The sequence below is a fragment of the Pygocentrus nattereri genome, chromosome 26 (assembly GCF_015220715.1).
Source record: "Pygocentrus nattereri isolate fPygNat1 chromosome 26, fPygNat1.pri, whole genome shotgun sequence".
NCBI classification, from domain to species: domain Eukaryota; kingdom Metazoa; phylum Chordata; class Actinopteri; order Characiformes; family Serrasalmidae; genus Pygocentrus; species Pygocentrus nattereri.
The window spans coordinates 18,717,121-18,735,448 of record NC_051236.1 but is presented as its reverse complement, the minus strand read 5'-3'; the positions used below and the strand labels follow the sequence as shown (position 1 = coordinate 18,735,448).

Genomic DNA, 18,328 nt, shown 5'->3' with positions numbered 1-18,328 from the left:
CAGATCTGAAGCCAAAGCAGAGCTTGATTTCTCAAAGAAAGCTTTAAGTAATGATGGCCATTTTGATTGGAAATTAAATGAATCAAGTTCTTTTCTTTATTTTGGCCAGTACTGTATTTTTATGGTATACGTGTCATATCACAGTTATGTCGGCATGATATCAGAATCATACTGGTATCAGTATGCTACAAAAAATATCGCCATCAGAGAGATGCTTAGATTTAAATGGTAAAACAATTCTTCATGAAGTAGCATCTATATTCTGCAAGAGCAGAAAAGAGCTGAAGGGCTACTGGTCTACATCATCTGCATTTTTTTCTTAACTCTGCTTGTTGTATTTCGCTGTAATGATAAGAAAATGCTACATTTTTACACATATTAAATGTGTATGAAAGTATATGAAAAATATGGGATACTGGCACACAATTCCTGGACCGGTGCATTCCTAGTAAGTACAAGTAAATTGTATAGCAAAATGACAACATCTCTGTATTTTTAAGCATTAGAACTTTACACATTTTAAAGTCACTGATAAAAGAGGTTCTGTGTTAGATCCTAAGGGTGGGGAAAAAAAGGTCTCAGCTACTCTAGTAAGGATCAATCAGCAGAGAAAAGTCCACGTATAATGCCTTCAAAGTTTGTAGTGGCCTGCAAGCCTTGCCACATGCACCCTGAGTCTCTTCTTACTGTACTGTCTAATATGTCCTTATAGCAAAGGACAGCAGCACACAGCACAATGATCACCAAATCAGCAACTCACAGCCAGTCATGACGTGTCAAACAAGATCTTCTTCACAAGGACAAAAACAAGACACGCTTTCACACCATATCAGAAGAGAAAATGGCAGGCAACTGCAGCCCAAACACTGCCAGTGTCAAGCATGATCTAATTCACAGAGAACCTAGGACACCTGTTACCACTGTTAGAAGCCAGGGATATTTTATTACAAATGAGCTTTTGTGCTCAGCCACTTTTAATCTGCTGGTATCATGATAGAAGGCAGCCTGCAAAAGCTCACCAGATTACACACAAACAAACAAGTCAAACAAACAGACTAGGGCAAATACATAAACTGACTTTTGCAGCTATATGTACAGTTATTCAAGCATATACTCTCACATTAGCCCATACAGCATTACATGTTTTCACTCCATGGAGTACAGCTCACTAAAAACACAGGTTGAAATTTGTCTCGCAAACTATGACATTTTTTGAACAGTTCAAAAAGCTAAGTTACCTGGTTATAGTCTTTTGAGAAACATCAGTAACAACAAAGGCCTAACAAAAAGCCAAGTGGAGACTTGCAGGTTGTGACGTAGAACATGATAGCGCTGTCTCCATGAGAAAGCCTACATTCATCTGAGAAAAGGGGCTGCTGCTTGATACATCTAGCCTTTTCTCTGATAAAGAAAGGGGGTAAAAGCAGCACAGAGCAAGCTCCCATAAGAATTACAAGAACACAACCCCAGCCACACCAGCACCACTACATTTAGTTTGGAATGTACCACCATGTATAGATAAACAGGGTCATCTCTCTGGACATGCATCTAAGTATGTTGTTTTTTGAAGCTGTGCATTTTTCCATGTGTCATCAAGGCACAAAATGTAGAAATTTACATCTCACATTTTTTTCTTAATGATTTTAAATTGGCTTAGCCAAGATTTACCTAGAAGAAGCTTTAAAAACTGAAATGTGCCATATTCAGTGAAGATGGCCTGCCCCTTGTAAAGAATTTTAAATGGATATTGGTAGTTTTATGTTCTGCAGACTCATATAATATGACCACAGTGAAGACAAAAGCTTATAAAGAAATGTTCAAATTTTGTCATTTATGGGGCTTATTTTGCTACTGAATATCAAATCAAATCTTCACCTCAGCATCAAAAATGAACTGACAATGTGTATCATGACACCCATACTGGTCTCACATACCCCAAACATTGAAGCCCAATGTAAAAGGTTAAGTTGTACTACTATCCCATTAGTCGTTACTCCATTTAACTCCTAAACAATAATCCCACTTCACCAGCAACCCTTAATCTTAATCTGCACACATTTTCATTCATTTCAGCCCTAATTACAATCAGTTGAACAATCCGGCTTTAATGAAATATCTTCAAAGAAAATAGAAGATTTAAAAATTTCAATTTTCGCTGTGTAAGGAAATTCTACAATCTGTCCAATCTACTCTTTTTCTTTTATTTTTTTCATCTTTTTACCTAACATCTTTCCACCCTTTTTTCTCTAACTTCACATTATTTCGCTTTAACTAACTCCTTTTCTGTGTCCATCTTTTTCCCTTTCTCCCTGCCTTTCATTTCTCCATCTCCTCTCTTATCTTTCTCTCAGCACTCTTTCCATTACACACACATGGCCACATGGGGATTTCCTTGGCCTTGTTCACAGACTGATATGATTTTAGAGGGCTGGGTGAGGAAGTGAGAGGAGAGAAGATAGTGAAGAAGAAGAAGATGAAGGAGGGGTAAGGAACAGAGGGAGTAGAGAGGAAAGGAGAGGAACCGAGGAAATGGACAGTATTCTTTTACTATATACAGTATTAATTACAGTATAAATATTGAAATTACTGTCAACGGTAACTGACTGTACAACATAGATGTGGCTGATAATAACTGGACAGAGGAACACTGGAGATAGATTAGCAAAAGTGGACTTAGAGGCTGAACCTCCCTCTAATGTGACCATGGCTGGGAGGTCTGGCACACTAAAACTAACCAAACTGACCTCATATCAACACACACACACACACACACACACACACACACACACTCACACACTCACAGATATGTCATACATGTAACCTCAAGTTTTATCCATTCCAATGACAGACCACTAGGGAAGCACATCTACTATTTTTGCACCATGAAAGAAACTAAATGCAATAGTAGCAAAAGTAAGTTTTATGTCCAAGTTATAGAATTCACACATGTATCATTTTAATCACTTTCTCTGTGGCTGTAACTGTTTTTGACAGTGTTACAACTAAAACTCTTAAAGTACACAATATTCACTCTGTATAAATCATCATCGTCGTTAACCACTTTGTCCAGATAGGGTCGTGGTGTACATATTTATACATAACACACACACACACACACACACACACACACACACACACACACACACGCACGCACACATATTTATTTATTACAGATTTATCAAACTATACTACATATGTTTTATCATGCTTATATTCTGCTGTTACTTTGTGGTCCAAAATAAGTTTACCATGTTTGACACAGTCTCTTTTTATAAGTGATATTTATGTTGCTGAATATATATTTGAAGTCTTTAGGTTAGAAAGCTTATTTGGAGGAAATTACATGGATTTGTATTGAATTGATTGTGTTAACAGTGCATCAATTTATCCTTTCTAGCGACTGTTCCAACTAGCCCCTCAATCTGTTCCAATAAACCCCATCTATGGAGTAAACTGCAACACCTGTACACTTTTGGCTAAATTGCTCACAGACGAAGGTTTGCAAGAAAACACATTAACCTTTTTCAAATATTTAAAAAAATATTCAGATAAAAATAAATATGCTGTGTCCTGCTGTTCTAGATCAGCTCTGAGTGGAATTTTCACGCTAGCTAAGACAATCAGAATAGTAGTTCATTTGTCATTACAAATGTGTACAAATGATATTCTGCTCGTTTTCCATGAGACGAGCAAAAATACACAAAAAACTGACAATTAAGATGGACACGATCATATTTTAACTGACAATTAATTGTCATAAATATGATTGTGATTCATGATTTCATACATACATACATACATACATGCTTAAAACAACATTGCGTACACAGCTAAAGAAACATTACTTATACTACCTCTAAACAAGTTACAAGCTTTTGGTTTACTCTAATCTCTCTCTCTCACACACAGTCACTTTCTCTCTCACAGCCACTTTCTCTCTTGTGCTCATTCTCTCTCTCTCTCTCTCTCTCTCTCTCTCTTTCTCTCTGCCCACACCACACGCTGTACCTAAGAGAATACTTATTTCTTACTGTCTCTCAGGAAAACAAAATACAGCAATCTTGAAATGTTTCCACTGTTACAGACACACACACACACAGCAGTACCTCAGCTGGCCCCAACAAAACAGTGACTCACCATTCTGTAACCATCAACACCATTTCACACTACAAAGTCTTCTTTCATTCCTCTACCTTACTGCTCTCTCATTCACTCTCCTTCCCTCTCCCTTTCACACACAAATTCACTCATTTTATGCAGTGTCAGAACATAAGGTCAAGCACATATTTCATGTGTTATAGATGGACCATTCTACTGAACTACTTCAAACTATGGAATTACAGTAAGTATTCAGACCTTAGACATTTAAAGGGATTAAACAGATGTTATGATCTATTTAAAACCGAAGTATTAACTGAGATAATAAGGTAATAAGCTAAATACATACAAAATGATCATTTATAGGGAGTTTCTACTGAGAGGTGGCAATCCAAAACCCTAACCAGTAAATTTCAACTTGCAAAAATAACACATTTTTTGTATTAGTTTTTTTGTATTGGTATTTTGCTTTAAATCAAAAAACGTCCTGTCAAATGTTTTCACAACTGAAATACAAACATTTTTAGCCCATAAGCTGAGCCTTATTTTAGCCACATCCCTGTATTTTAGAGCAGGAAGCAAGACTGCATCCCTGTCCCTAATGGCCACATGGTGAGCAGTTATATCTCATTGTTTTCAAGTAAATGTGTCCTAAAGTCAGAAAAACACATAATTTCTGCAACTAAGGAAACTTTTTTCTGTTTCAATAAAATACTCCGACTGTATGTGTGTCCAGCTGTTCAGATTCAGATTTTGATTTAAAGATCTAAATCTAAAGATCTAAAGACCTAAAACTGTCACTACCGATACAGTCAAACATTTGGTAAAGATTCAGTACCGTTGTTATTCTGTTGGTAGTGACAAAATTCAATCTAAAAATTTAAAGTTTAGTCATTTGTTTTACAAAAATAAACATAATTAAGGTACAAGATCACTCAAAGCAAAGGGTTTTAGTCCAAGTCAGCTTAAAATCCAAAATGTGTTTCAAACTTTGTACTTGCTTGGTACAATGATCCATATATTGTAACTTTCCAAAAAAAAAAAGAAAAGATTTTTCTGCATTATTAAAACACCAAAGCTGTCCTTTACACTGTGTGAATGGTTTGTGGTGAATGGACCAACAGAAATGCATCACATTACCTTACATTAAAAGTTAAGAATAGTCACTGTTTTGTAGATACAGTTTCTTTTTGGACAAAGAATTATCTAAGCCTAGGTCAGCCCATTTTTCTGTTTTTCCTGCATAGTCAGAACATTTTTGACCTGAAAATGTATGAAAGCACACAACACACACACACACACTCTTCCTCTCCCTGTGGATGATGTAATTTTCTCCACTGCTTGCCCGTCTGTCCTTTGACATGGTTTCCTGTGCTGCTGAGAGAACATAAAGCTGCACACACACGCACACACACACACACACACAGAACTCTAACTAGACGCCAGAGCCACTAAACACAAACACACACGCCTTTAACACTCCACCACCCCACCAGTCCCACTGTCGTCATGATAACAGGAGTTTGAATAAAGGTGCAGTGCAGGTGGCAACATGCAGCTCCACTGAACATTGTACACTTCATTCATACACTTTAAAAAAACAACACAGAAAACACACCTCAACATGTTAACATTCAGGTGAGAGTAAAACTCGCCCCTTCTAATTACTTCTCTATGTTTATACTGAAAACAGGTACAACCACTTACAACACACAGCCACTCATCACTACAGCTGTCTGTGTATCAATGTGGCATTCAGTTATTAATCTCAGTGTTAGTGAGCTCTGCTTAAGCCTTAGTAGACTAATAAATCATTGTTATGATCAGTTATTTATCTGAGTTACTGAGTTCTGCTAAAGCTTGAGTAGACTGATAAATCAATGTTATGATCAGTTATTAATCTCAGTCTTACTGAACTCCTAAGCGTTGATCAAACTGAACTGTACTCAGTAGTGGACATGTTTACGAGTGATAAGATGAACATCAGTGTCATACTGGACATACTGCATTCAATTTGTGGCAAGCTACATTAACTGAAAATAGCATACCTTCCCAGTTAATAGCCAAATTTGAAAGATTTTGTTATTGCAACACGTCAAATTGTTTGCTTAGTTTCGGAGATGGGACTGGGATTATTGGTAGCAACAGTGGACTGAAGCAGGTGATGAGAGCCAAAATACTTTGGAGAATTTTGTAATGAATAATTAATTTCACAAAACATTAACAGGAGAATCACATGAACAAAACCGCCAACGAGTATGAGCGAGTGTGTGTATTAAATAAAAATTACAACAGCAGTGCTTTCCCTATGTGCCTTGTTAATATGTATTCTAAATGTATTTTGAATATGTTCATTTTTATGCATTGTAATATGATACTGAATACATTTAGTACAGTGTATTCAGTATTCAGCAATTACTTTTTTAAAGTATTCTGCACAACTCTGTATGCAAACTCATAAAACTACAGAACAAATACAGGCTTTAAGATGGCTGCTGCTGTTTTTAGCTATGCAATGTACTTTTGTCTATTTTTACAGATAGATAGCAGTTCGTCATCTAATGATACTGCTCATATAAGTAAGTCTATCTGAAATAAAAATGTCTACGAAATAAACATCATGTCATAGAAAACTGCAAAGAACTGTTTAATGCTGGATATCAAAACATTTATAGCAATATGCTGCCCTGCAATGTTGCTTCCCAGCTAGACCTGTAATTAAACACTATTCACTCAAGTAATAACGAAAGAAAATTTATATGGAAATTTGGAAATGAAAATAAATAGCAACATGCTCTGGAATTTCAGCGCAACTTGCTGCAGTACAAGAACTATACTAAACTGACTGAGTATTGCCCTAGTGCAGCTAGCTCTAACCCGGAGAGAAAGTTCTTCTGATTCTCATCTACAACCAGGAAACAGGATCAGAAAAAGGTAGCAAATCATTTTATATAATACATAATGTTTTATTTACTTTTATTGTTGAAACTTTAGGGTATTATTTTAAAAGGCTTTATAAGGCTACAGTAGAATAAATTCCCCACTATCTCTGCTGTATGTGATTTACTGAATAAAATTTGCAGTATTTTTGCAGTTTACACATTTCAGTGGTTAACTGAATTATGAAAATTCTACTGTAATGATGGAAAGTTCCTTGTTTTTTACGTAAAGCACATTGATGTGGCGTTGGAAATCAATTTCAGTGTAAAGTTTCTCCAGCGAATGATGATATTAGTATCCAAGTCATCATGAATCTACACCAGAAAAAGCTCATGAATACACGTTTGCAGTAACACCATTAAACAACATTAAAACAACAGGGAATGCAGATTTTAAAAGATGCTGGGTAACTCAGTACTGTATTATTTAATATCTGGCTTTATTTTCATTAAAACAGTTCATGTCGAAAAATGCATATACACTAAAAATAGAATAGAAAATAGGTCTAGGCTGCATGTATTTGTTGGGGTGGGGGCAAGGGGGATCAATATAATCAATAAACATTTCTTTAAATAGAAAATACTGTGATAATTCTTTTTAGATATCACCCAGGTCTAAGGCACATTATCATGTCAGTGTCACTGTTGTGTTGAGCGTGGTTCACCACCCAAATAATAAAATGGGGACAACAGTGATCCTGTGGTCACAAAATGACCAATGACAAATAAAGAGTGGTTGACAAATTGTGCATGACTGCAAATGGACAACAGCCTATAATATAGTGACGGATAAAGTGGTGGAGCTCATAAAGTGGCCAGCGAACGATAGTCCAAGGTAAGTGTTTCTAATAAAGTGGATGGTGAGTGTATACAGTGAGTGAATGATGCAGCACACTGCCTTCAGCTGTTCAGTGGAAGTGCTGTTGCTTGTTCTGGCCCTCCTAATAAGCATCTTGATTCACACAGAATGTTTTGTCTGCTGCAGCGTAGTATATACTGGTGCATTTCTCGACAGAGCTCAGTCAAACCGCACTTGTCAATTGTCAAATGCTTGCTCTTTAAAATTAACTATCCTGCAACACCTGATTCACCAACTGCGCTCCTTTCTTTATTATGAAGTACAGCTTATAATACTTACATGGGTGTGAGACAAAAACATTAACCCTGCTAGGTCCCCTTACCCTCCTAGGTATACACATTGAACAGTGCTGGGGAAGTCACTCAAAAAAGTAATCTACTACAATTACGTCTCTCAAACTGTAATGGGATTACTTTAATATTACTTCTGTCATTTCACTACTTACTGTTTCTATGTTACTAAAACCAGTACACATCTGTACCAACTTGAACAATTAGGAAAACTAATTTCAGTAATTTATTCAGAAAGAAACAGTCTATCACTGTAAACATCTCTGAAAAGGAAGATTCCTGGAAGAGTCTGGCCTGCTCAACTGATTATGGGGCTCTCTCTTCTTCAGCTTGGGATCTTTATCTATTAGAGTTACATTAGCGTGATGAGATGCTCTGACAGATTGCTTGCCAAGTTTACAACAATAGAAAGTTGTATTCAATGCTCACTCTGTGTTGGTCACATTCGCAGTCAAATCACACAGTAAACAGACACAGGTAGCATGTGCATGCATCCAGGACTGGCATGGATCTATACAGAGGAAATTTATGTTGTAATTGCATCGCATGTAATTAATATTAACTGTGATGTGATTACTAGAATTTAAACTGTATTATACCACTTTGTTACAGTGAAAAAATACCATTACTGTAACACGTTACTTTGTATTTTTGTACTTGTATTTTGTACCACATTACCTGCAACACTGGCTTGGAAAAACCTCTTTTTGCATTCTTATGAATTGTTTCTCACTCATAACTCACTGAAACAAGTACAGAAATTTCATCAGAAATGCAGATTCTACTTTTAATCAATTTAAATCAATTTAACATTTGTGCTGGAAAGCAGATGATGAGACATTTTATTTGACTATTGCTGTGTGTACAATTTCCTTCTTTTATTTTTTATATACTTTTTAAAGACTTTATTGACACAGAATGCAAAATAAATGTTAGTGTCATTTATTGTGTAAAAGTAATTGGTTATTTTTATGTATAGTAAAATGGCAGTAATGACTCTAGATTTCTGAGCTTTACAAACTGTGTAGACACTGTCCATATTGAGCCAATGATGCTGAATAAAGAGTGTGGGCTTGTGGCACCAAACCAAAATCAGCTATTCTATGCTGGGGAAGCGAGACCAAGCACTGAGAACTCATTTTGTACCAGCAATTTAAATAACCTGTGAGTAATGAACAGTAATGAAGATTCAAGGTGCTTCTTTCATATGGTCATAGAAAACACAGAGGACACTCCAATTCCACATACTGATCCATTTTGATATATCCAGAGTGGACATGCAGACTACTGCACCTGCTTTTGTGAAATTAATTATTCATTACAAAATTCTCCAAAGTATTTTGGCTCTCATCACCTGCTTCAGTCCACTGCTGCTACCAATAATCCCAGTCCCATCTCCGAAACTAAGCAAACAATTTGACGTGTTGCAATAACAAAATCTTTCAAATTTGGCTATTAACTGGGAAGGTATGCTATTTTCAGTTAATGTAGCTTGCCACAAATTGAATGCACAAGTTCAGTATGACACTGATGTTCAGCTTATCACTCGTAAACACTACTGAGTACAGTTCAGTTTGATCAACGCTTAGGAATTCAGTAAGACTGAGATTAATAACTGATCATAACATTGATTTATCAGTACTACTCTAGCAGCAGACTTTGATCAGTTAAAGAAAGTTTCTGAATGCAACAAAAAGAGATACTATTAAAGAGACACTGTAGGAATGGATAATAATGTGTTTTCGAGTTCTAAATGTGTTTTCAAGTTTTAAAGTTCAAGTATTCCACTGAATTTGATGATGCCGCGAGATGCGGTTGTCATTGTGAGATGGGTATAACCATCTTCAAAAGTATGAGTGTGCACTGTTTACTGAAACCTCACCACACATATCCCTGTGGGACATGCTGGATCTTAAAGAATAAATATTTCCATCACTGTAGCCTGTTGATCGTGTTTCCAAACGCTAAGGGCTTCCTCTGGAATTCACGAGTCAGCGTCCTGGAAGAGCACAACTCAGCTAAAGAGAGAGACGCTCCAGTGACAAAGCAAACCACTCCATTATTCATATCTATTCCCCCAGTCACCTGAGAGAGAGAGCCAGAGAGAGAGAGAGAGAGAGAGAGAGAGAGAGAGAGAGAGAGAGAGAGAGAGAGAGAGAGAGAGAGAGAGAGAGAGAGAGAGAGAGAGAGAGAGTGAGAGAGAGAGATGAAGAGAAGAGAGATAGAAAGAGGAGGAAGAGAATAAAAAATAGTAACAAGCGAAACAGAAAGAAAGTGAAGGTGGAAATTTCTGCAGCACTGAATGAACAGCCACTAAGTCTAATGGTCTGAATTGGTCACTGTATCTCTCTCTCTCCCTTTCACAGTCTTTCTATTTTTCTCATTCACTTACAGAGAGAGTGAGATAAAAAGAGTGAGAGAGGTGAATAATTCAGTCTCTGAGGCACTCATTCCACACTGCAGGGGACATTACTTATTCACATGTCCCACCATGTGTGTGTGTGTGAGACAAAGAGGGAGAGAGACAGAACAGAGTGGAAAACCAGGAAAGATAAAAGGAAAATAAAAGTGGCAGCAAGAAAGAGAGAGAGAGGGATGTGAGAGTAAGGAGGAAAGAACAAGAGAGGGAGGAAAGAGAAGAGAGAGAAGTGGGACGGAGGGAGAAAGAGAGAGATGGAGGGAGGACAAGAAGGGAAAGACTCCTTCAAGGGCTGAGATGGTAAACACACTCTGAGTACACACATAAGAGAAACAGCAAAAGGAATGAAGGATGAAAATAAAAGAGAGTGAGCTCGCTGAGAATCATGGGTAAATGAACATGTTGCTTCCTGATGCTCTGTGACCTAGATTAGAGTAATCTCTCTCTCTCTCTCTCTGTTTGTCTCTCTCCTTTTTTCTTCTCTCTCTCCCTTCTCAGTGATATTGTCTCTCTATCTCTCTGTCTTCTCTCTACTTCCCTCATACTCCCTCAATGTTTCTGTTTCTTTCTTCCCATTTCTTCCTTTCTCTCCCTTTCTGTCCTCTTTACCTCCTTCTCCTCCATACTGCTTCTTTTTCTTTCTTTCTTTCTCTCTTTTTTCTCCCCCCTCTCTCTCCACTGTATAAACGTTCTTCTCCTCCCACAAACTAAGAAGAAAACCAAACCACAGAGGATCTCCCTACACACAAAAACACTCAACAACACTAACCCTCCCAGCCTCTCCAGTTACAAATCACACACACACACACACACACACACACACACACACACACACACACACACACACACACTCACACATGCGCTCTCACAAACATTTGATAAACTTAAGTGCATAAAGGTGGCGGGCGTGTACTCTGAATTCCAGCAGAGATCCTGACAGCTCGGCCCTCACACTCTCAATGGAACTCATTGTGTGTGTGTGTGTGTGTGTGTGTGTGTGTGTGTGTGTGTGTGTGTGTGTGTGTGTGTGTGTGATAGAGAGAGAGAGTGGGTGAGAACACACACACGCACACCCTGAATGTGCTGATTGTGCAGTCTCTATGGGAACCCCCTCTTCAGGACAGGACAAAATGACAGTAAGTCCTAATAAAGGGCCAAGAGGATTGTGGGAATTGTAGTAGCAGCTGGTTAATACTCTCTCAGGCTTTCAATAAGGTCCCTTCATTAGACTCAGTGTTAATTATCACTTCTATATTTAACCAGTGAGTGTCATATGATTGTGAAGTCATGGTCCTCTGGCATTTTATCCAAAGTGCAGCTGCTAATAGCAACTGCCTTTGTCCCTGCACAGTCACCCCCTCACTTCTCTGAAGTACTCTGTCTATATCTATCACAATCAATACCCCCTTTATTATATCACTGTTATATTAACATAATCATTTTTTAGACCATTTGAAAACCGCAACTGCCCCTTTCTCTGTGTAAACTAGTGCTAAGCAAATATTGAGAAAATTAATTCAGGATATTTTCTGATATCCCACTATCAGGTGATATTTAACTACGCATTAATGAAGTTATTGAGCTGATACTTCCTGAGTGCTGTGACTATGCTAAACTTCACCAAAGGCAGTCTTACACAGAGTGATGTGAACGTAAACATCAAAAAGACAGAAACCACATTTCCATAAACTAACTATTTATTACTTACATTTAAAAGAAGCTTAAGCAGCCAGTTAAACTGCAGTTAACTACTGGGTCCTGGATACTATGAAAGTGCACAACATAGAACTAAATACAAACCTCTTGGCAACAGCAGCACATTTACTGTCATTATGTCTTGAATAATCTATCAAATTAATCATTAATCATAATGCTAAAACTGAAAAGCAGCATCACAGTAGATACATCGCCAGCACTACGTGAACTATGTGAACATTTCATGAGAAATGGACCAAGTCAAATAAGTCTAAATAACCTGGAATACATCCCTGACTTGAAATACAATCTTGTTACACTGTACCTTGTAAAACTGTGCCTTTTAGGGGACAAACATTCACTGGGGTGGTTCCCGCACAGGTACACCTTAAGTACCTTCATTTAAGGAACATTATTGTCCCATATGCCATTGCAGTTATTTTCTTTACATTGCACTGACTCCATACATCGTGTCTTGACTCCAGGCTTTTTATTGTAATGTTCTGCTTTGTGTGAAAATCACAGTGTTTCATTACTTTACTGATATTGCTGATGTATGGAAACCTTCCTGATTGGGTTACTGATGCCACAAGTTAGGCCCCGATCACCTGCACTGATTTACATGAATTGCTAAGTGTTGTAATGTTATATTAATCATTGTTAACTAGTTGGTCACTTAAATGAGTAGAATAATATTTGTTAAGTAGAAGAAGGGATAACATATTATCATCTGAATCTGTTTATGAAAGACTTTCATGCACTCAGTTGCACAGTTATTGCATACAGACTTGTTTATGAATGATAAATGCTTTGTTTTGAACGTGCTTTTCTCATTTTTGTCATCAAAACAAATAAAACTTTTGAGTGCAGACTCAAACCTGTCAATATTTACCAATGTAGATCAAATGTTTATGTAGTTCATTATGAAACACAATATTAGAGGGTCATATTTAAACAGTAAACGCAATTCCATAATTCCATCCAGTACAGGAAAACAACAGAAATTCAGAATTTTAACATATTCACTGTATTCACTGTATTCACTGTTTTTACTACACATTCTACCTTCTTAGGTATGTGCTGGAGTTTGAACGAACACATTGATGCTTGTGTGGTCTCAGTTTAACACTGATGAGCTGAATAAACAGCAGCTGTCAGGTGGGCCAGCATACTGTATTAACATGGGAGAGGAACCTGACTATCCCCAGAGATAGGTCTGAACTCAGTGACGGTTAACCAAGTTACCATGGTAACAGCCCCCAGTGTTGGTAAAAATTCACTTAACACTGGTTAAAAATAGGTCAGTCATTTATGTATCTATTTCATTTCCTATTCCCAAACATTAATATAAGTGAACTTTTAAATGTGCTGGGAGATGTGGTATCCTACATTAATACTACGTTCATTGTACCTAATACAGATGAGACTCTTGTTGAAGCACAGCTGTTGAGCTGCGCTGGTTGAATGAGCTTGGAACAGCAGGCAGATACCATTCCTGAAAAAGACACCTATTTTATGGCCTACATTTTAGGTTATTTTCCACATCGTTACACAAAAAAAGAGCACTCTTTTACCAGCATAAACATACCCAGACCTGTTCTTTCAATGAACCCCAGCCACAAACAGCACATGAGACAAATGATACCCAAACCCGTCCCCCAGGGGAAAAGGAAGCAGCACCTGAATTAACTGGATCTTGATTTGCCATGCTAGACAGTTATGTTTGATTTACTTATTCTTGCTCTGGCCACAAATCTTTTCTTTCATAGCTTCTTTCAAATTCTTCTTTTCTTTCATAGCTGTTGTTGACAGATTAGACAAACTCTAAAAATATGTAATTTTGTAAATGATGTAAATCATTCATATCAGACTGCTAAAATGCTTCTTTAAAGTCTCTAAAGAGCAGTGTGTTCCCAGAATGCATCTGTGGATGGAAGGGTAGATCAACTGAAATAGCCTGATAGTAGGGACGATTTCCCTATCCGGACATGGATTAAGCCCCATCTTTAACTAAACTGCAGTGTCAATGTTGAATCACCATTGGAAGTTCCTTTGAGCCTATGCTTTGGCTTAATCTGGGTCTGGGAAACCAGCCTATAGAATTTAAACTGCCAAATAGTACAGTTACAAAAGTTAAACTGCCAGTTAGATTTTTAAAGAGCAAGCCCACTAGAGCCACAGCACTTCTTCAGAAAAACACAATGGCCATGGATATTTTCACATTTCTCATTCAGTTAGCTGCCATCAGTGTAAGCAACAGACTTTTAGAACCGCCTACCTAAGCACATACACACACAGAGGACAAACACCCATCGAAAGAAATCAAAGACACACATAAATGGATTATATATTTCAATGTGGAGGTGAGAGATGGCAGCGTTCTAAAGGCTGCAGGCGTCTGTTTGAGGGCCATAAATATCATGACTGTAGGAGGAGAGGGGGACAGTGCCAGGACTGCATTCTGAACTCAGCAACACAACACACTAATGCTGACATATGGCCAGTGTGGCTAGCATTGTACATACACCTATACAGTCCACTAGAAGACAACAAACACACATACACACTCACACACACATATGTGGGTGTTAGAGAGGATATGAGAGCATCCAGGAGTAAAAGAGGCATGTTGTATAATATCCAACAACAGGCCATACCCAGTTCCCCAATACAACTCACATTTCTGTCATGTAACGGTTGGAAGACCACTGCAAATAATTCATAATCCATGCTCCAAATTATTATCAAATCAGCCGCTGGGGATGTATCATCATTGGCTATGTATAATGTTCAGCTTTCACCCAACTGTTCTATGGAACAAGCGCTATGACGATGCGGTGGTGGTGTGGTACAGAAGAAAGCAGACATGCCTCTTATTCCTCCAGCACAAAATTCATGCAAACATAAACACACGCACATGCAACCCCAGACGCATTTGAGTCAGACAACTGAGGAGAGTTATATAACAGGAACACATGAACGCACACAAGCGTGCATACTCAGATCAAATGTGGTTAATCAGATCACATAAAAATGAGCACACTCTTGCTTTGGGCACAGCACAGCCTTCAATCCATACAGACCAGTGACCAATTTGTTTGCTCATGAAATTGTGATAACCTTTAATTACAAAAAACAATGCATTTAAATAAATATTGGCCTGTTCAACCTAAAGAAGTTAAGCTCTGCTCGTTCATGTTGATGTTGAAGTGGGAAATATGACAATATTACATCGCTATCATGATAAATTATGCTACAACGCGCTTTTTGGATTATATTGTAGTGAAAGTCAGTATATAAAATTGTGTAGATTTAAACAAAAGTCATTCAGTGGTTTGATGAAATATTCTGTTCTAGGGAAACTGACTGAGTCAGAACTGTTCACAGTATCCGAAGCATTAAATGCCACTAAAAGCTACTTCAGGAAAACAAATCTTCGGGAAAATGAAAGTGATGCTTGAAACATTTAAATTACTTTTGAGAACAGAGAGAAGTTTCAGCCTAAAATATATATTTTTAATTCACTGTTGAGAGGTACATGCAGTGTGTTGAAAGTGCTAAAATAGTACCAAAAGATGACTTTTTTTTCAGGTTACCCACTATTTTACCATTGTAAACATATAAAAAGTCAGGATGCATGTGTAGGTTCACTGCTGTTTGGAATAGTAAATAAAATGGCTAAATTGCAACTCCTGGTTCCTGTCACCAACACTGTAAATAAATCTGAACCCATGAATTTTTTCTACAGTGAACCAATTCACATCAAACCATTCTGCATGACTGGTTACATCCTAAAGATGTAAGAATTCTGTGGAATTTTTGATAAATCATTGGAATTCCCTTTCCAGAACACTGATTAACTGTAGGCCTATGTTTCATTGCGAAGAAACCAAATTTAGCTCTGTTTACTTTGATTTAGTACAGTGCAGCACGTGAAATGTCACACAAAACCCAATGCACTTTTATCAAACCTTAGAAAACCTAAATACTAAGATTCAAATGGTGTATTTTAAAAATACTGTATACTGGACATCACAAGAATTGTCATATTCTTGCTGTATCACTCAACCCTAATTAAGGCTGATTTACACTTCTGCACATAGGCACATTAAGGTATCTGTGCCAAGAAGCAAAGAAGAGGTTTTCGGGTAAACGTAGCTTGCAGATGCTTGCAGAGGAAATAATGTGCACACCTTCAAAATCTTAACTACACATCATTGGACATCTGAAGCAAACGCTGACTGGTAGCACTGGGGATGGGGATAAGACCCGAACAGTACACAACCCACGTAAAACCAAATGGAGAAGTTTAAAGACCGACTGGTAGAAAAGGTGCAGCACTAAAAACGTTTATATGACCCGTCTTTGCAATTTTGCAAAAACAGTACAGTCAGTATTAATTATTTACTAGACTTTTATTTTCTATATAGTCTGGCTTGGATAGTGCCCCCTAGTGCACAGGTTCAAGTTATGTGCAAGCATGTTGGCAGACATCTATACCGGGGTGTCCAATCTGGTCCGCAAAGGGACGGTGTGGCTGCAGGTTTTCATTGCTACAAAACAGAAGCACACATGCTCAGGTGTTTAAAGACTGAGACTGACTGATTCGAAAAGAGAAATCAGGTGTGCTCTTCTTGTCTGGAATGAAACCTTGCACCCACACCAGCCCTTTGTGGATAAGACTGGATGTCCCTGACCTATACGAACACGACACTCACACAATTTCGCAGATGTGCAGGCACAGAACTAGAATTCTGTTTCCACCTGCTTTTGAATGAGAACAGAGATCATTTACATATATCTGTCTTAAAGGCATAGTAACAGAAGCAATCAATCTTATTCTAAGAAATAAAGAATGGATGGAAATGGTCATAAAATAATTCATGACTGAAACAGCATCATCATAAAAACACACAAACTTCATAAGCTGACCTTATAGTAAAAAATATACAGGCATGAATATATATGAAATATGAAAAATACAGGGTATGAGCCCTTTGACAGACAACCCAGGGGTCTACATTTCAGGGGACAGCAGCTTTTCCAGCTGATATACGTGTGTGTGTGTGTGTGTGTGTGTGTGTGTGTGTGCAGTATCTACTGGGGAGAAACACCAGCCCCCCACGCTGCTGGTCGGCTTACTGATGAAGAGGACAATCATCCTCTACATCCATCTGTCAATGCGCCTCGCGGTTTAAGGTGATGGCTACGTCATCGTGCTCTTCTAAACGTTTAGCATTAAAACAGACCAATGAAAAACAAACAGCAACTGATAAAAAGCCACCTTGATGGAAACTTTGTAGCCTGTGATGTGACACAATAAATAAATTAATTAATTAATGTCTCATCCCCACAGCCTATAGGCCTATAACGTTATCTTACACACTGTAAGCGTCGACTGCACGTTAACCCGAGCGTCGTGATAAATCACTGAGCTCTGCTGTGGCCCGTGAGTGAGCAGAGCTGGATGACATGAGAAAACATGAGGTAAATATCACACACAAAACAAATCATTCTCGACGAAAAGGAGGTCAGTGTGTTTCGGCCTCACAGCAGCGTTAGCGTTAGCACTGTAGCATCTCTACCCCCCTCTCTCTCTCATGAGCGACTCAACACAACATTGAGCTGTTCCGTTAAACGAGCTCTCACACACCTTACCACTCTCTCTCTCTCACACACATACGCACACTACCTGTCCCTGTCCTGCACTCGCCTGCGGCCCTCGGGTCAATGTTGTGAGCTTACCCTCGGACAGCTCCAGGTCTAGCTCGGCGAGCTGCTCCCGGACCTCCGCGGGCAGAGCGGACACCTCCACACCTCGCTCCGCCATGCCTGAGCGGAGAGGCGGCTAAAGCACAGCGCAGAGCGGTTCCCCACGAACTACAGCAGCTCCCCCGCTTCCAGCGAGCATAGATAGCGGCTGTTACACGGCAGGACGAGCTCCATCAGTGAAGCGCTCCATCTCCGCCATACCGAGAGAGACAGAGATCCAGACCGATGGAGAGAGTCACGTGACCCGCAGCCCGGA

At 38.4% G+C, this 18,328-nt stretch overlaps 1 protein-coding gene across 5 annotated transcripts in view; it reads right to left on the bottom strand.

Moving 5' to 3' along the window:
* Positions 1-18,328, bottom strand: part of dip2bb (disco-interacting protein 2 homolog Bb) — a 51,904-nt gene extending 33,576 nt beyond the window's left edge. For 4 of the 5 annotated variants that reach the window (XM_017720039.2, XM_017720048.2, XM_017720077.2 and 1 more), the window contains exon 1: positions 18,046-18,327. In XM_017720039.2, the coding sequence (XP_017575528.1) occupies positions 18,046-18,130 (85 nt within the window). In that variant the 5' untranslated portion in view covers positions 18,131-18,327. Of the gene's footprint in view, positions 1-18,045 lie in introns of all 5 variants that reach the window. The other variant, XM_017720067.2, reaches the window with a different exon arrangement.